Source organism: Lycorma delicatula, chromosome 4 (assembly GCF_047948215.1).
Source record: "Lycorma delicatula isolate Av1 chromosome 4, ASM4794821v1, whole genome shotgun sequence".
Taxonomy (NCBI): Eukaryota; Metazoa; Arthropoda; class Insecta; order Hemiptera; family Fulgoridae; genus Lycorma; species Lycorma delicatula.
In genome coordinates this window covers 97,826,762-97,850,665 of record NC_134458.1, presented here as the reverse complement: position 1 = coordinate 97,850,665, position 23,904 = coordinate 97,826,762, and the positions used below count along the sequence as shown (strand labels likewise).

Below are 23,904 nucleotides of genomic sequence, written 5' to 3'. Positions count from 1 at the left end.
ATGGCAGAACTTAATTAAAAAAGAATTATTATTGATTGAAAAAACAAGAAAATTTTGTTGTTTTAAAATTTAAGTACATATTACAAACAAACAAGAATGAATTAACTAATCTATTTTGCAGTTATTTTTATTACAAACAATAATACACTACAGTATTCACTACAGTATTGGGAACAAAAATTGCAACTGAATATTAAAAACAAGTGATAAAACAAACATATAAAATCAAATGAAATTTGGTGAGGTTTTAAATTCAAAATAACTTCTATAGCACATTTTAAATATTTATTTATAATGAACGACAGTAGATAGAGGCACATATGATGCATCACTGAATAGAGGAAAGTTAAAAATGTAAGTGTTAGTTCCATTCAATGCCTAGAGTAGAGCTGTGGTTTATTTACGAGAAAATGGCAACGCTACAGAAAAAATCGTTTTGTGTGCTGCAGTATGCAAAATATGAATCCATTATTTCAGCGCAGCATTCATTTCATAGTAAGTTTAACAAAGAGCCACATCTCATCATAAACAGATTTACAATTGGTACAAGAAATTCGTAGAAGATGGTTGCAAATGTAAGCACTGGTCGTCCTTGCACATCAGATGAAAATGTTGAGCGTATCCGAACTGCTTTCGAACATAGCCTTAGGAAATCCACAAACATAGGAAGCAAAGAACTTGGTATTCCATTAAGCAACGGTATAACGTGTACTTAAAAAACATCTGTATCTGAAACTGTATAAATTGCAGTTACTTCAGGCATTCCAGTATGATGACACAATTCCAGGACAATGGATTGGAAGAGGTAGGCAACGTGATCTTGTTCATCTTAAGTGACCTCCAAGGTCATCAGATCTTACTCCTTGCAATTTTTATCTGTGGGGTATATAAAAGACTGCGAGAATGTACCACCTGCTACTCTTCAAGATCTGCAAAACTGAATTGTTGCAGCACTGAATTCAATAACCAGGGACCAGTTAATTCATGTGTGGCAAGAAATGGACTCCCAATTCAACATTTGTCACATAATAAATGATGCCCTTATTAAATACATAAAATAAAACTTTGAATTCTCCTCTATTCAGTGATATATCATATGTGTCTCTATCTATTGTCAATCATTATAAATAAGTATTTAAAATCTGCTCCTTCTTTTAGAATAACCCTATATGTAGCAGTATTATATACAAATATTTTTCATTAAAAAAAAAATGAACAATTTAGCATAACACAAAATTTTGCAGAACAGGTCAGAAGATGTAAAAGAAAAGCTAAAACTCCAGGACTGTACTGGGGAAACTAGGCACACGGGATCCCAGATGTAGTACATTTTACCTGTGATACAAAGCATCATATGCTATAATACGTATTGTTTTAGCTTTATTGCCACGAGATCCAGTTGTATCTTGCCTCATCAAAAATTAGCCTCCAATATTCTCACTTTTTAGTCAGTAATTCCTTTGTTTTCAGGATCATTACATGACCACAACATTGATTACAAATGTCAGTGTAGATCCTTTCAAAAATCCACATTCATTTAGTATTATTTTCCTGATTCTAAGAAATAAATTTCCTTCCATTCATTTCATCATGTGTCCAGCCATCATAAGTACTATACTTCTTCTAATCATTCAAATAATATCTGTTTTTCCTTTATTTCAAGAGTTGAAAATGAGATAACTTATGTTTAGAACTGTTTGTATTCTTTTCAATAATTTATAAAAACAACCCTTTACTAATGGTATTAAATGATCAGGTGTACCACTGAACTGCATAAATTGTCAGATCTTACACCTTATCAAACTGTTACATGCTTCATAAAAATAACTACGAGTATATATACATGTGTTAAACTCTGAAAACATTACTACCAATTCTTTTAAATGAAATATCTGATCCATTATTGTCTCCTTTTGTGCAAACAAATCAAGTTTTCTTTCTATTTTTAGAGTTAACTAAAATGTTACGTGAACATTCAAGTAGAGAAATACTTCTATAACCTATAAATGCTAGTTAATCTTCTTGTGTAATGGCTATTCTTAAAATACCTCCCTTACAATCATCTAATATATTCAACCTTCTCACCTCTAGAAATAGTGAGTATAAGGACTTAATCAGTTCTTTTCTTTCCTTCTTCAGAACCTGCTCATAGATTCCACTCCATCTGCAAATTCTTCAATTTTTCAAACTTCTCATGACTTCCTTTGTTTCTTATGTCAGTTCTTCAACCAGTGACTCCTCCTTGCAATGATTCCTCTCTTCTTTCCATTCCAGAAATTCAACACCTTTATTAAAAATTCTTCTTCCATAAATGCAAACCTTCTTTCTTTTCTAATGTAATATTAAAATTAATTTCTCTTATAATTCTCCTGAAAAGTCTCACTATTCTGTATAGATATGCTTTATTATATTAAGTTGCTCCGTACTATACACTGTAGTTAAATTTGTTTGTTAATTCATAATTTACTTTAGAACAATACTGTAAACATATTGTACCCATATTCTTCATGATGAATTATAAAACAATTCCTAGCATATGCAATCCTATTATTTCTATAAACTTTAATCTGTTTTTTATTAGAATACACATAATGACATCAGTTGTATTCACACATTGTAATGTATAAGCTTTTTTGTGTAAGACCATTATATATACAATAATATTTTATTCTTATAACTCAGTGGTTCTCAAACTGTGGTACACATACAACTGGTGGTACTCAAGAGCTTTTCAAGATGGTACATAAACACACACAACAATACAACTATTCTAATACAAATCTTGTATTATAATACAAAATTACTAGTACAACAGATATTTATTGTCATTAGTATTTTTTTATCATTATTAATACAGTGGATTAGTGAGATGATATGTATCATTAGATTAAAATAATAACACAATTAAAATTTAGATTAATAATAATATTAAAATAACACAAAACATTTATTATCGGTATATTTTTTGCACCCGTGCATCCTTTCATTTGTGAATGAAATTAATAGTGTATTGGACAAGATTAAATCATGTTCTTCAGAGTATAAGTTCAAAGGAGACCATTGACCCTCAGTCTAAACTTAGAAGACAGTTTTAAGTAAAATAAATCCATTTATATGATATTTGTAGGTCTACAGAAAGGATTTCATGATGTAGATTATGAAACATTATGGTAGACAAAAAGTAGATAGAAATAATAAGAGTAGAAGATAAAGAAAGGAGGTTCTGATTCAGAAAGGAGTACGTTAAGGATATAATCTACTCCCATACACTTTTCAAATTGTATCTTGAAGTAAGAATACAGAATTGAAACACAAATTTGAGATTGAAATAACTACTCAAGGAAAAATATAAAGATGTTAGAATTGGAGAATAACATATCTAGCAGTTATATCTAGTTTATCTAGCAGAAACCAAAAATGAGTCAGTAGAAATTCTGAAGGATAATGGATTAATTGCCAGAACAGAAACTTATTTTAAAAATAAGTAAACATAAAAGAATGCAATTAAAAATAAATATAAATACAAACATGAAATTATGAGATGCTATAAAAAAGTACATCTTTCTATTTTTGTATATATATATATATATATATATACATATACAAAATTAGTAGTTCTAGTATGCATCTAGTGATACTAGTGCCACTAGTATCCTGTGGCATACTAGTGGAATCAATAAACACAGAAAAAATGAAAAGTAGTATTGGAAATACAGTGAGAAGATTTCAGTGTTGGAAAAACAACTAAACATATGCTAGTTTTAAACTCTTCATGTATTAACTGACAAAAAAGTTTTTAAAGTTATCTATACTGAAAATAAAAGATTTTGTCAAAATAAAATTCCTGTAGCTCAACTTATTCAAAATATAAGCTATTTTTAAAATTTAGACTTACAATAAAGTTACTAAAAAAAACCATACAGTTTTGAGAAAGAAGGTATTGTAATTCCAAAACGAACAACATGATTTTTTTATTTTCACAAATAATATAAGTACAAATGATTTGAAAAAAGATTTTAAAACATTTTTAACTTTTAAACATTTTGAAATTATAAGAAAAAATCCGAAAATATGAAAAATGTTTTTGTAGATATGCTGGTTTTTATTTTTCACCTTTACTGAAGTGGTTGCAAAAATTTTTATTTTACATGTCATGGAAGTGAATTCAAGCAAATTTGTTTCTTCAAAAGTTTGAGAACCGCTGTATACAAAAACCAAGAAATTTATATCAAAGATGAAAGACTAAATATTACACTTACCATTTTACGATTATGACGTGTTGAATTTGATTTATCATTTTCATGACTGCAATCCACCTACAAAATATTACAAAAAAATTATTTTATTACATATTTCAATTTTATAGAGAATACTCAATTAAATGCAAAAACTTATTAATCTTTATAAGATTCTACTGATATAGAAAATAAAATGCTGGTCATGTTAGACCTTCATGGTTGACCATTTAACTTCTGTACAATCTGCTAATTTATGTCTTATGAATATATTCCTACACCAAACTTTTACAATGACTGAATTTTTTTCATGAGTGAAAATTCAGTGCATCTGGTAGTAGTTCTAGTGTGCATCTAGAAGTGCTACTAGTATCCTGTAGTATACTGGTGGAATCAATAAACACAGAAAAATGAAAAGTATTTTAAGCAAAAAAAATCCTTTCTCCATCGTATTTTAGACAGAATAAATCCCCATTCATAAAAGTAAGAAAGATGATGACATTCTGATTTTAAATGTTACATAAGTAACTAAAGACCCTCCAAAAGCAAAGGAGACTCTGAAAAAGAAGGCAATCATTTTAGCCACCCCAAAAATTTCAGTGGGGAGTGCATCCAGACTAGGCGGAGCGGGGATAATCCCCGCATACACATATGTATTATAATTAATATGTATATAATAGACATATACATATATATATATATATTGTAAAACTATATTTGTAAAGGATGATAATTTTGTAAACCATATTGTGATACAGAGTATCAATTATTAAATGAAAGTTTAATTAAATCCTTAAAAATTATTTTTTTTTAATACATGCTAAAGAATTAAGATTTTTTATACTATACCTCTGGGCATTCACCAGAGCACAACAAAAGTCCACATCGAATGTGTACTGCATCTCTATCTGGAAATTTAAATGCAGGAAATGCAGTACTTTCAACTGTCATTCTGAATCCATTATGAGAGTCATTGTTAATTATTTGTCGATGAAATGATGGTACTAATAGTTCATCTGTAGGACAGCCATTATTGTCTGTCAACTGCTGAGAACTTTCACCGATGCCATCATGAGCCAAACAGTCAACAACTTTTGTTTCAACTGATTCTGTAATTCAGAAGAATTTTATAATTAATAAAATTAATTATAAATTGATTAATTTATAGAATATTTAAAATCTGCTGATTTGAGTGAGTTGAGTTGAACAAATTGAGTGTTTTAATATGAATACTTTAATATTTTAATAAAACCTATTATAAAAAAGCATTTTGTTAACCTGTTGGATATTAATAATTTGTGATTAAACATACAATAAAATTTATAAATATTAACATATGTAAATTAATGTCATTCAGTTCATTTACTGGAAAAATGAGTTATAGTATATATAAGAAGAATCTGTATATCGGCTGCTATGATGTTGAATCAGAACCATAGGCAGCTGCATCCCTTGATTTTGTCACAAGATAACCAATGTCTTGTTACAATCCTGGAACACCAGGTCACAATGAATTCTCAATTAGAATTCAACAACATAACGATGGCCAGATTGAGGAGATGATGTATTGAGGAGATGATAGCATTAAAGTATGGTTTATTTGCCAACTTCCCATATAGGAAGGCAAGTACTATCCTCCTCACCATTCTTACTCATCATTGCAGAACAGTACCATATCAATTCATATACATTTGTGTGAAGTGCCAAAACGGTGACAGTAGTAGGCAACCTAATATGAATCATTAGTCATAACTAAAAATGACATAGTCATTCTCTAGAATAAGATCCATCCCATAGCAGGTTAACTAGAGAAAATGACATTTGAAGTATCTTCTTTACTTAGCAAAACAAACTAGGTATCAATATTTGAAGCCCACTGAAATACAGGTAAAACTGAAATATCAGCTCTATTAGTGACTTCTTCACTCTGTTCAACATGTAAGTATTCATGCTATATAAATTGTATGATAAACAGCATTACTCTCAGAGAAAGAGAATATTCGCGTTCCATTTTGTACCTAAGGTGATGATTTAAGCATCATGCTATTGAAAGAAAACTGGGCCAAAAAGAGTAGAGCAACAAATTAATACATTGATTACATTCTGCTACAATGATTCAGTGTTAAATATCCTTCTTCAACTCAGTAGGTATTTCAAACCCATATAAAATTTGTAAGCTCTGAAATGAATTAATAATAAATTAATCAGTTATAATTTTTTTTTTGTGCAGATATTTCTTTAACAATTAAATTACAGTTAACTTAGGGAGAGTGTTTATAACAAAACTTAGGAGAAAAGTTGATTGATATCACAGTAAGTACTTGTGAAATTTACTATATGGTAAATAAGTGGTGTATTTAGAATAAACACTCTCTTTTTGACTACAAACTATTATTGTTTTTAAATATATAGTATAAAACAACTGTAAGAGAAGTTTAAAATTTCAGAAAAACAAAATGGGAATTATACAGAAAACATCTAGAAATGTTGCTTAATTCGATTAAAATTATGACATGGATTATATAGTTAGATAAAGAGCAATTGAAAGATGTTTTCATATCATGAAACCTGCTCCTTCTTGAAGGAAATGGGACAAGAACCAAATCATTAGTGGTTCCAAAATCCTGAAAGATAAGAGGAGTGGCTGAAATTTTAACAGAACCAAAAAACCAATTCATAAAATAAACATAGGTTCTCCTGAGTACAAGTGGAAAATTAACTAAACATTAAATACGTTAAAAAATATGTAACTAGAGTAAATTAATTAAATATTAAAAATTGCAAAACACGATTGCCAAAAAAAACATTGCTCTTTAATATAGGATAATTAAAGAGTATGCGGGTGGCAGTTTTGTGTATAGTATTTTTATATAGTATAATTTTTTTTTAATTTTTTAAAATTTATTTGAACATATATTTATATAGCTGATGACACTCTGGTAACATAAGGACTCCAGTGTGAGGTCATATATCTAAATCAGTTCAGCCGTTGAGCTGTTACGGTGGAACAAACATACATATTTACATACATATCCTGAATACATCCACCCTTTTTGGGCAGTTATGTAAATAAGGTCCACTTCTGAGTATATCAATCAATTTTTGTTCTGGTTTGGCTCCATCATGACTTTGTATTAGCAAATACCTCGTTTGAATTTTGAAAATTGTAACATCAGTTGCAAAGATTAACAAGATTTCCAAATAACTGTGATCTGTTAGATCAAGGGTGTACCTGATGCATGCAAAAGTTAGCCTTCAACTTATTAACAAATAATCCATTTGAATTTTGAAAATATAAAAAAATTATTATAAGAGCACTTCATTGCACCTCCCAAAACAGCGCACCAGGGGCACACCGTTTTTAATGGTAATGATAAGTCTAGACTCACATGAGGTGCTCGCATACCTCACCAATCACCCTCACACGCAGTTCCCACAGAAAGCCCATAATTATTAAACAGAAATTTTAAATGTATTTAATATTATTTTATTTAATGTAAATTTAATTCTATTATCTTTTTAATATTATCCACTTGACTGATTTGAATCATTCAGTTCAAACCCAGTTCACACAGTGATAAAGGCTTACAGTTCACAGTTAATTAATTTAATTCATTAACATTTGTGCTTCAACTGCCAAATCTCCACTACTACACATATATACATATACTAAACATATATATATATATATATATATATATATATTTATAGAGCCTATGACACTCCTGGTAACATAAGGATTCCAACATGGGGTCACACATCTTAATTGGTTCAACCATTGAGCTGTTACAGTGTAACAAACATTCATACTAAATACATTACACTCCTTTTTGGGCTGTTGTGTAAAAATTAAAAGAGATTCACGGATAAAGTTCTTTCAGAAGTTAGAATGCCTGGATTATTGAGCTACACAGGATGAAGTCCAAAAGTTCAGCGGGTAAATTAAAGAAACTTTTGAGAGTTCACAAGCAAAAAAGGAATATACTTGAGATTCCAGTTGAATTTCACTTTTTTAATTCTGTGAGCTACCACAGAAAATGTAGTATCTACAAAATACCTCTATTAAGGATGAATATTAAGTAAACACAACTCTTCATATCTTGTGAGCCAGATAACCAATACTCACCAAATAAAATGGCCAATAACTTTGTTCAAATTCATACAAAGCAAGAAATTATGAAAGTGAAGTTAACAGAATATATATCATATAATATACATATCGATCAATAAAATTACTAACAATCACTAAATATTACATGCACATCATTAAGTCCAGTATAAGGTAATCTGTAAAGCAAACAAATAATGTAGTAACAAAAAAACTGAAAAATTATAAATAAAATCGGTTGAAGTGAAATAATGAGATTAAATTCAGTAGTTTTGAACAAATACATAAGAAAGTATAATATAAAATTTAAAGAGAGGCTTGTTTTTTTAAATGTATAAGAAAAATACAAGCAAGGATAGGAAATACAAACAAAAAAATATTATAAAACTACTTTACATTTAATTAGAATTCAGACATAAAGTATCATGCAGTTGTAAATTACAAAAAAAAAACATGAAGTTTAGAAATCTACAACGATTTAAAAATCTGTATTATAAAGACAGTATTATAAACTGAAAAACAAAAATAAATTCTCAGAAAACCATTTACAAAAGGTTTGTTATATACATTTACAAATATGTTTGATATATAAAAATAAACGACCATTTTGATTAATGGCCATTTCTAAAACCATTGTCATCAGTAAACAATGTGGTAATAGTATATGTAAGAAAATAAGTTAATTAAATTGATAAAAAATAATAATAAAAAAATATTAATTGATAAATAAATAGTACTTAGAACTATATAAGACTCGTATTTTTATCACCATTTTAGAATCAAAAACTACAAATAATTGCTGTCAAACTGATAATCTGATTGGGCAGTTGCATGTTTCAGTGGTTCATTTGTTTTTATGATAAATATGTTTTCTAATGGGATTGCCAAAAACTACACACCAGTTGTTTGTATTTTTCACACCTATTTTAAAAAAGCTGTTAAAAACACTACTTTTATAGTTTTGTAGTGTTTTGTTTGTTTATAATTATGTAAGTGGTTTTTGAGTGGTTATTTTCTTGTTTTCTTATTTATTTCAATAACCATTTGGCATTTTATTTTTAAAGGTAAATATGTTCTGATTAATGAAAACATTGGTTATCAGCAACTATATATGCAGTAACATATAGTAAAAATGAATTTTCAATACCAAGTAGCGATAAAAACTATTACACAATTCACATTATTATGATTGCATAAAATATCATACTCAAAAAACTTATAAAAATTGTTATATTGTACTAAAATTAAAATTAATGTGTACTGCAAGGGAAAAACCATTAGATATTTCTAATTTATGTATAATATTTAATTATACATATATATATATATATATATATATATATATATATATATATATATATATTATTGTAAAATAATAGATATTTTACTTATTTATTTATTTAATTAAATGTAGTGAATTTTTTCTAAGCAGTAAATGGTAAGAGCATGTTAAAGTTTTTCTTTATTTTTCTGTTTTTCAGAAAGATCTTAATTTTTTGGAGTTCTCCCTATTTTCAGTTTTCAATATTTACCTCAATTTTACATTTTTTTTTTTTTTTTTATTTGACATGTCTAATTAAAAATAAGCCTTCTTATATAGCAGTTTCAATCATCTAAGCGCACAACAAAACTTTAAAAACATGAAAATGTTTTTACTGGTATATACAAAGAATTTGAGATGGTAATTAAAAAAATATTAACATCTAGATAAAGGAAAGAACTGAAGATTGAGTAGATCTCAGAAAACATGTTTTTGGCGAAAAATAAATAAATAAATCTTTTATTCTGATCAATCCATAATAATATATCAATAAAAGATATAAATGTAAAAACATAAATTATAAAATAAAAAATACATGTGATTAGAGTACATATTAATTATTTAAAAACATAAAATAATGTTAAGGTGAAAACATTAAACACAAAAAATTATTACAAGCTAATTCATAATCCAAAAGGCTACTGCCGAAAATTATTTTGAGTAGATATCTATGTACATGTTGAAGGGGGTGCAGATAAATTGTGTTTCCTTTTTTTTTTTTAATCAGTATTATTTAAAAATTCATCTAAGTAATATTGTTTCCATAAAAGAAAATGTTTTAATCGTATGTTAAAAAATTGGTGGGAAGATTTTTCAAATGATTTGTTAATTTATTAAAAATAAATGAAATTATTTTTATCATTTTAATAAAATAATTTATTAAAATGGAAATATAAGGGCCTTTCTCATAAGCCAAAGTATTGTGTTGAGTTTTACAAAAATAGTTCCATTGTCTGTTTTGCTAGAAGTGGATATTGTTATTTTTTAAGAATGATTGATTATATTTTTTCAGCAAAGATTGTACATTCATAAATATAAACACAAGATAAAGGAAAAAAGGTTAAATATTGTTACTTTAACTGCTTAAATTAATTTCACAATAAATTAATAACTACACAAATACCAGTATTTAACTTAAAAGAGGTTCATTCACTCAGTAATTTATACTAAATGTGGTTTTAGATGGGTAAAATAATCTGGAAGATGTTGGTATGACTGGAGCTGGAGTGGGGAGGATTGTTTATTGCTTGCACATTTGAGTATTGCCAGTCTGTGTCAAGCACTGGTTATTGAACAAGGTTGCATGATAATTCACTGTTGTTTGTTAAAATGCGATTATCTATTGAAGAACATAAATTCTTCATAGAAACCTATTAGAGATGAAATCTCATGTGTGTGTGTGTCAATGAAAGTTCAGGAAGAAATTTGAAAAGTGAAAAATGTTATTCAGAAAAAAAGTGAAAAGTGTTATTCAGAAAATTATTTAAAAAATTTTGTGAAACAGGTTTTCTGTTAGACCAGAAACGTGCTCGATACAGGTCAGTTTTAATGGCACAGGTCGTACAGGACATCAACGCAGCAATTACAAGATCTCCTCATAAATCTTTGCAGAAACTAAGCCAGAAAAGGACATTTCTCTAGGTTCAACCCATACTGCAGTGAGGAGAGTGTTGAAGTGTTAACCTTATCAATTACAGGTTTTCAATGAGCTGATTATGCTGATTATGCTAAAAGCTTCACTACTGTCAGTGGTTCAAAAACTTCATTAGAGGCAACATTGGCATTTTACATCAACTGTTTATAACAGATGAAGCACGGTTTCATCTTGGTGGGTATGTTAGTAGTCAGAACTGCTGGACCTGGGGTACTAAACTCCCCACATTTTCTTTGAATTTCCCCTACACCCACAAAAAATAGGTGTATGGTGTGCAGTTTCAAAGTGACGAATAATAGGATCCTTGTTTATTTATTTTTTAAACTGTGAATGCTGCTGTCTACCAAGAAATTACCCAACAGTTCATAGTCTTCCTGTAAGAGGATGAGCGCCATGCTCATGCACAACCAGCAGTCATTGCGAAACCAGCAGTCATTGCTGGTTGCGCAACAGGACAGTGCACTTGCTAACAGTTCACTCTACTATGGAGATGATACAGGATTTTTTTTGTGAAAGAATCATTTCTATAGGATTGTGGCCACCAAGATCCCCTGATCTGATTTGTTCAGACTTCTTTCTGTGGAGTTACTTAAAAAGAAATCGTTTATATGAGCAATCTATGCATCATGCAGAAATTGGAGACAAATATTATCAATGCCATCCAGGAAATAGACAGGGTACAGCTAACAAGAGTAGACAGGAACATGGTCAGATGTATGTTGACAAGTGCATGGAAGTGGACGGACATCATTTTCAACACCTGTAAATTATCATGTGAGTGTTTGCCAGTAAACTGTTATTTATAGACTGAACTAAGTGATGGGGCCTCTTTTAAATTGAACACTCTGCATGTCTGATAAAGGTATATATGAATACTACTGTGTCTCTTAGGTGGCATAAATACAATGATTATAAATTGGACATAAAATATGTTACTTTTGAACATAATTGAATAACAATTAGTATCTCATGCCAGTAATTTATAAGGGAGATGAAATGTATATATTTATTCCCATTACCTTCTTCATTGAACTAAATGTTCTGTTTCACATCAATGTAATAACCCACCAAAATGTAGTCTACATTTAGCCATACAATTGACATAAAAGATCTGAATAAACAGTAGCTGATACATTTGCAATAATCTTTAACATTACATTACCCAACAACATAAGCAGAATGACTCGCAAAATTAAGTAATTTAATCATTTAGTAAATATAATTTAAATAAAACCATTAAATATAATGACTGAATTGCCGATGGAGGTTGGCAATCATTGTCAGGATGATTTCCTACCTCCATCATGGAGATTTGCACCTAAAGAAGAACAATTTAAATATTAACTTTTGGAAGATTAATAAGAAGTATCCTTTAAAGATGATTATTACCTGGTAGCCAAGTTTTAACTTGTAATGTGGTATGTTCACCAACATTCACACGATTTGGAGTTTCTAATTCTGATGCAGCTGATCCTTCAATTTCTAGCCAGGCCTTAGCTTCTTGTTTATTATCTTGTTTATTGGATTTCGACATACCCATTCTACGGCCTAACCTAAAATTTAGTTAAAAATATAGATTTATCAGAAAAATAATTAATTTAAAGTAGTAAAGTTACTTGCAGGATTTATTCCATAGAATAAAAAATATTAGAATAGATATTATAGTATTACTAAATGATAATATTGGTTTTGCAAAGTAATTAATAAAATTGCTTATAAATTTCAAAGTGATATAATTTATATGGCTGACTATCTCCACAACATGATGTAAAATATCATTTTATAATTACTGTACAGCTTCCGTCATCAGCCCTGATTGTGAGCATCAATGGCTAATGGTTAATTTCTGCAAACTTCTAAGTTTTTCTTGCGGTACAGTTTACAACAAACTAGAATGTTCGTTTAATGTGATAATTACAATTATATAAAAAATATAATATCAGTATAACAAGAGCCCTTGAGATGACATTAGAGTTACAAATCATTAATTTTGAGAGAGAGAGAGAGAAAGAGACTATCTCTCCTTAACCTCAGATGTGGAGGAGGATACATGATCTCTTATATACTTTTGTTTATTCTAGTTTGCATCAGCTCCTATGATAATTAGCTACTCATAAATGTCAAAAACATGCAGTTAAATTCCCCCCCCTGAATTATTCAACTTAAATTATCTATAGTAAACAGTGTGTGAACGTGCCTTTGGTAATTGGCACTCCAGCTTTACAGCTATATTTTTTTCTACCTATGCTGGATTTATGTGGTCTAATAGCAAATACAAACACAGAGAGAAAAAATGGTAGTGTCATCATATATGCACTGGCATAGATGATGATATCTCTAGCTACAGGAATTCCTTTTACAGACAAATAAAAAAAGTTGTTATCCTCTTCGTAGAGTCCATTTTCACTTACTCTCAGAAGATAACATAGCAGTGGAAAACAACCTAAATTAACTGAGCCAATCAGCAAGTTAGTTCATTAGCTTCTTCTTTAACTCCCATTTTAAATAAATGTCAGTTTCTTAGCATTTATTTTAAGTTAATTCTTAGGTTACAGGAAAGGTGGATCAAATAGAATAAAATCTTTAAGTCTCCTCCATCATGCAACAAAAGTTTTTTTTTACCATTACAATGTAATATGTTTTCTTTTGAGCACTGTATGTACTTTTGGGTTCTAATTATCAAAATATCTTCTGGGGAAAAATCTATCTGGTCTGGGGAATCTAAGGTATAGCACAACTAATATACATGCTGTAAATTTATACAAACATTTTCCAGATTGTCCTATGGCTTACACTGTTATGAAAATCAGCTAGTTACTTGTTTTAGATTAGGTGAGTAGCTAACCCTGCTGTATCATGCTCGTTAGCAACATGCCTTAGTACAATTAAAGTCTAGTCTAAATAAGAAATTAACAATCGATTTATTCCTATAGTATGCTCATAATATCCACTACCAAAATTTTACAAAACCAACAGGAAAAAACTGTCCTCACCAAGATCTGATTAAATTAATTATAAAAATTATTATTAAAAAAATTGATTATAAAATCAAAAAAGTTTTTTGATTAAGCAAATCTAGATGATTAAAAAGAATGGACCAGGGCGAAACCTCAGTTTAGAATATTTAATAAGAATGGACTAAAATGGATCTTGGATGAAACAACAAACCTGTAATTTGTTGGGAAGTAAATATATGATCACTCAGGGTCTATTATCATTATTCAGGGCCTCACCAGTGAAGCTAGAATAGCTTTTGTATTTTATAGTACTGCAGAATAGTAATCCAGTAGAGTACTAGAATCGCTCCCAATCTTCTCATAGGCCATACTCTTTATCAAGATTTTTGCTGTATTCTCTTTACCATTATTTTTATAGTAAAAATTTATTATTTTAAAAAACATTGCTTAAAAATTACAATAATGAAATGCTGACATTATTTTTACTTCATTGATCTACAGTATTGTTTGTGCAGCATAGACACATTCTGCTGTTTACAGGATTATTACCACAGCACTAATACTTCTTGTTTTCAACAAATAGACAATTAACAAAATATAATATTGTTAATAAAAATATAACAAACTGACAATCGCAAGAGACATTTTATTAATATATAATTTTTGAACAAAAGAATCCCACTTACCTAGAATTTTTCTTTTGTAAAATTTGAAGAGCTGGTGAATGAAGAACCATTTTATCTTCAGTTAAATGACATGACGCTGGTATACTAGGGTCTGTTGCTTGTTGGAGATGACGTGCCATTTGAACTTCCAGAACTATGTGATACATCAGACCTCCATTCTTTAAATAAAAGACAAATATTTTTAATTATTTATTTTTACACATTTGATTTATATGACAAGTATTTATCCTATTATTTTTAAAGCTATCATACTTAAAAATTAATGAAACTTACTAAAGCATAGTAGACAAATTTTTTCATTGATGAGGGGGGTGGAATTAGAGTACTCTGTTTACTCAATAAGTACTTCAAGCTTTACACTTATAATGCAACCACTAGACAAGAAATATCCAAGATACTGCATAGGCAGTCCATCTAATAGATATATAACACACAATGGCTCTTTAGGTCTCCACATTTCCAGCATAGGGAAAAGTACAGTCAGAATTGCACCCATAGAACTGCAATGGAGAAAAAGAGATCAGAGTTAAAAAAAAAGGAGTGGGTGATGAGAAAAAATTATCTAACTTATAAAGGAAAAAATCAGGGTAGTCTATGTTTTGCCCAGAACCAGTGGCCTTACTTTAAAATTAGTACTGACATATGAACTATACATTTTAGATTACTGTGTATGCAGAATTCTGCACTTTTTGCTTTGTGTTTATATGTTTGTGTGTGCATGTATATATATATATATATATATATATATATATATGTATATATATATGTATACATATATGTATATGTTTGTGTGTGCATGTATATATATATATATATATATATATATATACATATTGTAACAAGATGATTACTTTAAATTTTGTTTTGCATGTAATCACTGTTTATTATTATTACTGATTTTTATTATTATTATTATTATTATTATTGTTTGCTGTTGTCATCATTATTATTCTGGTTTATATTTTGGTTGTGATTATTATTATTTGTTTTATTATTGCTGTTTACTATTATTATTATTATTGTTATTATTATTGATTTGTCTTGTTTTACATATGTTCTTAAACCAGTAAATTGTAATTATATAAACATTTTCAATTGTCAATCTCTCAATATCCTGATCAAGCCACAAACACACGACAATATAAATAATGAGTGTGTGTATATAATTTATGCACACACATACACACACCCATGCCCATGCATACACAAATTACTACATGTCTTGCTGTGGTATACACCTGACCACAGCAAGACATGTAGTAATGAATCAGGATTTTCCGCTAGTGATCGGTACATTTCAGTGTCTACCTTTTGGTTATAGTTCATTATTTTATGAAGAAAAACAGTTTTTCACTGTCACGTTTTCTATGTCCGCCAGTTTCACTATTTAATTAAATTTTTATATTTGAAATCAAATTTTTCCTAAAAGGAAAACAATCAAACTCATTGAGAATAAACTATCGAGTATGAGGCTATTTAAAAAAATAAATAAATGATTTAAAAAAATACTTTAAATCTTGGGAACAGCAATGAGTTATGTACTTGGTAAGCAACTACTCAAAAGCAAGAGGATTATACCTGAAAATGCAGTTATTTTTTAAAAATAAATCCAGCATGCATATTCTTTGACCATATCTCATAAATAATAAAACTTTGTGAGAAAACAATTTATAAGTGTATATATAAATACATAATTTATTTATATATTGAATATTTAGAGAAAACAATATAATCATTGATATGAAAAAACAAAATGAATTACTAACTTTATGAGGTACCATACGAACTCCACAACCAGAAGCTGTTATTTGTAAGTGGATGTAATCTTCTCCTGATCCAATTGCTCTACATTCTAAAGGAAAACCTCTGGCATAAAGAACACCTTGAAACTCCCTTTCCATAACAACAGTCACATTCATACTGTCTGTTGAACATGATGTGTGAACATCTGTAAGAAAGATTCACTACATTCAATATGTAATCATATAGTTAATATAATTTTGAATGTAATCCATATAAAGAATAGCATATAATTCTATTCTATTGATAAGCATTCAAATACCTAGGACTGACAACACTAATAAACAAAAAAAACAATTTTTCATGTATCCAGAATCATACATGATGATTTTAACTAATTTTGGGATGCTGAATTCAAAACTGTTATCAGAATTTGTGTAATATGCCATGTTTTTTAGATACATACAATTTACTTACCAATAAATGCATAATTACAGTGAAATCAATATTAAAAAAAAAATAATTTTTGTGTATTCATTTGAAATTTGTTTAAATCAACTAAATTTTTATTTATTCAAACACATATAGATTGAAATACATTAATATAAATTTAAAAAAACAGTTTCTAAAAATCTAAATAATTTTAAATGTCTTTAAAATACAGTTTTTGAAAGTTTAAGTCATCGGAATTGTTTTACCTTTAATTTTTTTAATATGTTGATAAACCTTTTCACTGGTACGATGTTTGATCAGTTTCTCTAAACAAAAACCAACAATAGTCACCCATCATTCCAGGATCCCATCTTCCTTGGTACTGATGCTTCATGGTCAGAGTATCCTGATGGAAATGCTCTCATTGATCATTGCTGTCAGAGCCCAAATTTTCAGGAAAAATGTCTAGATGGAAGTGTAGGAGTTTTTAATGACATCCTTCACCCTAAACATTTGAAGTTTTCTGACAGCTTATTAACAAAAAAAAACATAGTTTTCTGTTGCCTAAAAAACCACTAACAACATCTTTGATGATAAATGCTTTACATTTTTTTTCGCCAGCCACAAAGTTCTGCCACAATGGCCAGTTCTTTACTTGGTAATGACTTTTTATATCACGACTATCCCAAAGACAAAGAAAACAACATTTCATAAATCTACCTTTTAAACCAAGAAGTAACGCAACAACTTTCAGATCACTGAAAACTTGCCAGGTGTGCGTTTTATATTAATATTCTTACTTCTAATATTGATGCCATAGTTTCATACATTTCTTTCATGTTGATTGCATGAACTAATGGAATGGATGTCTGTTTGATACCATTATGCAAATAAAGCTGCTTTCAAGCTAACTTTAGAAGAGTCAGTAAAAAGTGACATTCCTCAGGAATATGCTGAATTCCAAGCTCTTTGATCAGGCTATCGACATCAGTACAAATGCACAATGAATTTTTCATAGTAAAATAAGTTGAAAGAACTTTATTTTGTTTTATAAATCGTAACTTTTGTTTTTTCCAATAAAAGATTCCTTTGTTGCAGTCTAGACCCCAGAAGTTCAGCTTGCTGTTTTTATAACTTTAAAATGCAAAATAAATCATTAAATTCATGTTGTTAAATTAAATGAGGAGATTTCTCATCAGATACTACTTCATTTTCAGATTGTTCTTCTGGCAATATCAGATTAGATGATGGCAAAAGTACAGGTAACTCCTTTTCGTGTGGTATCGGCTTTAGAGCTGTGGATAAACCTGCATATTTTATGAACTTTCTATTTTTGTATGAAAATCCAAATATATTTGTCATACAAAATTAACAGTCAATGAAGTGTCCTTAGATTCATGCCAAACCATCAGTACAGCAAACGGCATGGCTCGTCATTTCCCCTTCAACCATTCAGTTAGATTTACTGAGCACGATATGCAAATAACATGAGGCGCCCAGATTTTATCTTGATCCCTGAGTGTACAATCAAAATAAAACTTATAAACTGTTTTTATCAATTCAGAAATAATCTTTCTTTCTTCTTTGGCATAAATTTACCAAAGACATAACAAAAAGTTTTTGTCAGTATGATTTGTACATCCACGAACTTTTGCAGAAGCCACTGCCATGGTTTTGTTAAAGCAAATAAAAATAAGAAAAATCACTTTTGTATTATAAAGAATTGATGAAAATATAGCAAAACACAAATAACACTGTGAAACACAACACACAGTATAGACAACTGAAGTTAGATTGAATAAAATTCTCTGTTGTAGGAAATGACAGATGTCTGTATGATGTCATCATTCAGACATGTTTATACGTACCTACTTCTCATAATACAGTGTAAATATTTATTTATTTTTTCTTTATTAAGCATGTATGCAAATTATTTAAAAGTAAAAATACAGAGACTAATCTTAATTGTAACCAGTAGCTGATCAGAATGAGTTTATTATTAAAAGATTTTACAAAATTTATGATCTACATAAAACCTTTACATGGTAACACAATTTCAGTAGTATATTTGAAATCAATACTGAAATTACAGTGAGAAAAGTTATGTAACATTTTAGATAAAATTTTGTGTTTAGTGTAATTATACCTGGTGCACCAGAGGATGCTGATGTAACACACCAATATTGTTTTATTAACCAAGTAGTAATCATTCACAGAAGCATGGTGCAAGTCCCACTTGTGACAAGATTCACAATGATGTACAGCTACAAATGCTGGTCTGCAAATAATCTAAGGCACAACCCAGGACCCAAGGTCAAGGTATGAAGTAAGGATAAAATGCAGACTGAACATTTAATAAATCCCATTAATCACTGAACTAAAATAATAAATTGTTTATTCACAACCAGTGGATGTAGCAGTCAATGCCTTTTAAAATTTATGCAAAAGATTATTGAATTTATTTGCTTAAAAAACTTTATTATAAATGCATACTGTCTATTATTGCTATTAACCTTTTTCTTGTCTTGTTTATTTTATCTGGTTTTGAAATTTATTAGTCTTAACTGTGAAATGAAATCCATTTAAATTATTAGTAATATAACATACAAAATAAGTACTTGTAAATTTTGATTTTAAAATATTTTATGAAAAATTTACTGAAAGATATGGACAAATTAATCAAATATGTAAAAAATGATGCTTAATTCGTGTCACCAGATCTCTGAAAAAAGAAACATCTATCCTCTGTACAAAGCTTTTATTACTTATAAGAATATGGTATGAAGTCTGCTTTGTCTAATGTTTTGACATGACCAAAATCAAAGTTTAGAAAATTGCCACTTTATAAGTAATATGAAAGATGTAGAATCAATAAAAGATATTAGGTGCAACTAAATTATTCACCACATTTACAGAAAAGCAAGTTTTATTTATTTAATTAGTACTATTTAAAAAATCTGACAGACTGATTTATTTTTTTGAAAGAAAATTGTTTAACTTTATTTTTATAAGTTGGTGAGAAGATCTTTTAAATAGTTCAATAATTTATTAAAATTGGCAATGAAAATATAATTAGGCTATTTCTCTCAACCCAAAATATTGAATTGAAATTATATAAAAACAGTTCTGTTGTCTCTTTTGAATGAGATGGATACTGTTATTTTTTAAGAATGATTGACTATTCTGTTTAGCAAAGGTTACACATTCATAAATATAAACACAATATTTTTAATTTACTAATTATTGATCTGTATGATACATGTTTAAGGGTGCCAAAAAATTACTTGATAGAGATTTTTCATCTTGAAAACTCATTCTGACTTTTTGAAGGAGCTCTAAGAGAATAATATATTTCAGATGGAAATATTTATAGGCATAACAGATACTTCAAAATGATGACAAGCTTAGAGTTTGATTAAACAGAACTATTCAAGGTGAATGACTGTTTGAAATTTATGATTATCATTGTTATTTGAAATACCAGAAAAGAATTTATTAAATTCCTTTTCTATAAGAGTAGGGGATGGATGATAGACTATTAGTTGAGTCCTTTTGTATTTTTTATGTATTACAGTGTGATAGAACGAGAATTAATAAGTATTTTTAAAATGATTTTATAGTATTTTTTGACCAGTGACTTTTTAAAAGAGCTTTTATTGACAAATGATAATTTTCTTTCATTTAAGAAGGTGATTATTTACTCTACACTCAACTTGCTCTCCTTTTTGAAAATAAATTAGAATTTCTTTTATCATGGTAGAATGAATGGATGAGTTAATTAAAATAACTGATTTTATGGAAACAAGCTATCCACTTTCAGTTGGTAATTGGATATGTTAGGAACAGTGCTGCTGGAATTATTAGATAGTGTAAAACCATCTGCCTAGTGTTGTTTGGTGACTATTTTGCTTTTACTCTTTGACAAACCACCTTGAAGGAATACCTTTGAGTTTCATATTTCCTTATTCCTATCACATATTAAAGATTTTCTTCTGAATTCCAAAAACTCTATTAATTTAATTTAGATGTTGATCTCCAAAAAATTATTGAGTATATTTTTAAGAAATCATCAATCAGGATATAGTTTTGTTATCAGTTTATTTCATCAAGAACAGACTTTGTGATTATATGGAACAATATAGGGTTCCATATTTTTTTTCTTGTTATTACTTCCAGATTAGTAGATACACCTGCCTAATTGGCAGATCTCTGTGTTGCTGTCCATACTTAAATTTCATTGTGTATATTTTATTACTATAAACTTGCGGATTCTAAAGACATAAAAATGTAGTTGATCAATACTAAATCATCAACTAAATCAAGTTAAATATTCATCATATAGGAATAGAAACGTCAGAATGGTATAGATGGTTATTATTGACACTAACATACGGGAGGTTGATAGTTCACACTCTGGCCGAACCAGTTACATTTTTATGCTAAACAACTCCTCAATACTGCCCCAGGCTTCTATTCTACGTTTGGGTTCTAGTAACCAGCAATTTCTGACCTGGTAATCTACAGTTAAAAGAAGTTACAAGTATACTTATTACACAAAATCAGGGATGCAAATATCAAGAGTATTTAATACTTGTAAATTTGCTTTGAAAGAATTTTTTTAAGGTAATTTGAATTTTTAAAACTAGTTTTTCAGAATTATGAATCTGTTAAAATCACACATTTTTAAACAAATTATGTTTGTATTTTTATCTTTGAGATTAATTAAAAAATGCCTACAAAACAAATAGGATTAAGCATTTAAATGTTTCATATACATTGCTTCCAAATCAACACAAACAAAATTTGCAGGTTATGTTTTTTTTATTTTTCAGTACTTCTATAAATCTTAAAGTATCACGGATAGAAATTATATTCACTGAAAGAAAAAGAAAAAAGTAAAAACTGGATAAATTTTTCTGTAAGTTTTTTTGCAGTAAAATGGTTTATTATTGTTACAAAATTCTAAAACGTTGATAGAAATTAATTAAATACGTTCTTTATTGCATACGTGTACAAAAGACTAATTATTAATTTTATTTGGCTCTTCCTATTTATGAAGAGTTGACATAGTCAAGTAACATATGTGAAGCTGATGAAAACATGTTGTTACACTACTATACAGTTCTCTAATGTTCATTAAAAAAAATATGAATGTTAAAAATACATACAAAGCAATTTAAAATAATTCTTAATTCTACTAGCTTACCTATTATAGAATTTGGATTTTTTTTTAGTCTTCTTAAACAAGATACTGGATGAACAGCCTGAAAAATAGACAGAGAATAACTGTGAATAAAGCACATTAAGTTTCAGTAAACTAATAAAGGTAAAAAATCTTACAACTGCAAAATAGGTGATAATACATTGTGTATAATCATAGTATATAATGCAGAAGCATCGAAAATAGCAATAAAGAAGAAAAAACTGTTTGTTGATGTTTGAAAATAAAATACACAAAAATTTTTGGAGAAGAAAGAGAAGGACATGTGCATTACGCAGCAAATAAGTTGCCTAAAGCAACAGCCAAAACAGCACAAATAGATTGAGTTATCCCATATTTTTATACCAATACCACAATGACACATCCTGCAGTACTTCTCATAAAACAATCAGCCACATCAAATATCACTTGTACTCACTCAGTGTAGTAGATACAATATGAGAAAATAAGTAGTATATCAATGTGTAAACCAAACCTGAGTTCAGGGAATATGGAGTATAAAGCAAAATGGAGAAAGAAGTAAGTGAATGTTTTCCAAGAATGCTGCTAAGAACCAGCTGTGGTTTATGTCACTGAAAATGCTTTTTTAAATGTATAAAAAAATATACTTCTTGAAAGCTGGTTTGGAAGAAGTTGATTGATAATTTCTTTATTTTTACTATTAAATCACCATTAATTTCTTTCTAGCAGCTGTAGTCATGAATGCTGCTACTACCACTACTACAATAATAATAGTTTAACATTAATTAATTCTTCAACTAATTGTCTTTGGTATCAATTGTTTATTCAGATTCTGCTGCACATACTGGTGATTTTGAAGCACAAATATGATTACATCATATTTTTTTAATATAGTTTTTGTGTATTATTACAGAAGTTTAAATAAAACATTTTTAAAAATAATGGATTATTAAAATACTAAAATTTAAACAGTAAGTTGTTGAATACTTCTCATTTTGAGTTGATAAATTATTAATATTATTAACAAACATTTTCAAAATCTAAAATTTTGATATATTCATGATGAACTTCATTAAAAATTACAGAAAAATTTGTTTAAATCGATTTCAGTACCCTTTATTTTAAGTTGAATGTTATAAAAACTTTACCTGAACATGAGTTAGCTTTTCCTCTAAGTTAAACTTTTCCAGAGACTTCTGCTGGGAATAATAAATAGGACAAAACAACAACACTGCAATTGAATGTGGTCCTGATGATTGAATTAAGTTGTAAAGTATCATAGTTTTTAATGTACTTGAACAGTGTATGATTTTAATAGTATTTGTTCATTTAAAATATTGTTCATTTATATTGTTTTTGTACATTTTGTTGTTCTGATACTTGCAAAAAGAACAACAGCAAAAAATCAATATGTACAAAAACCATACTATTAGTATTATTACTGCTAATACTATACTTACTATTGCCCAAATCCATATCGAAAATGCTGTCAGAACTACTGAGCCACAATCGGAGCATCTCATCTGAAAAAAGTTAAAAATAATATAATAATAATATATGTTTTTATTGGATTTAAAAAAGATAAAAAT

General features: G+C 28.5%; 1 protein-coding gene across 1 annotated transcript; it reads right to left on the bottom strand.

Annotated features, from left to right (window-relative positions):
* Positions 1-2,211: 2,211 nt before the first annotated feature.
* On the bottom strand, positions 2,212-22,375 carry LOC142322677 (uncharacterized). The gene is made up of 7 exons (XM_075361755.1): positions 22,340-22,375; positions 16,728-16,909; positions 14,962-15,119; positions 12,708-12,871; positions 5,085-5,344; positions 4,260-4,316; positions 2,212-2,331 (listed from the first exon to the last, which is right to left on the bottom strand). The coding sequence occupies exons 2-7, from the start codon at positions 16,878-16,880 to the stop codon at positions 2,212-2,214; spliced, it is 912 nt and encodes a 303-aa protein (XP_075217870.1). The 5' UTR covers positions 16,881-16,909; positions 22,340-22,375.
* Positions 22,376-23,904: the final 1,529 nt, after the last annotated feature.

Bases quoted from the DNA above. Each gene is read 5' to 3' on its own strand.
- LOC142322677 (XM_075361755.1), bottom strand. From the start codon at position 16,880: ATGAATGTGACTGTTGTTATGGAAAGGGAGTTTCAAGGTGTTCTTTAT. The intron at 12,872-14,961 runs GTAAGTGGGATT...ACTAAATTTTAG, and splicing joins TTACAAAAGAAAAATTCTAG to GTTAGGCCGTAGAATGGGTA. The intron at 4,317-5,084 runs GTATAGTATAAA...AATATTTTGTAG, and splicing joins GCTCTGGTGAATGCCCAGAG to GTGGATTGCAGTCATGAAAA.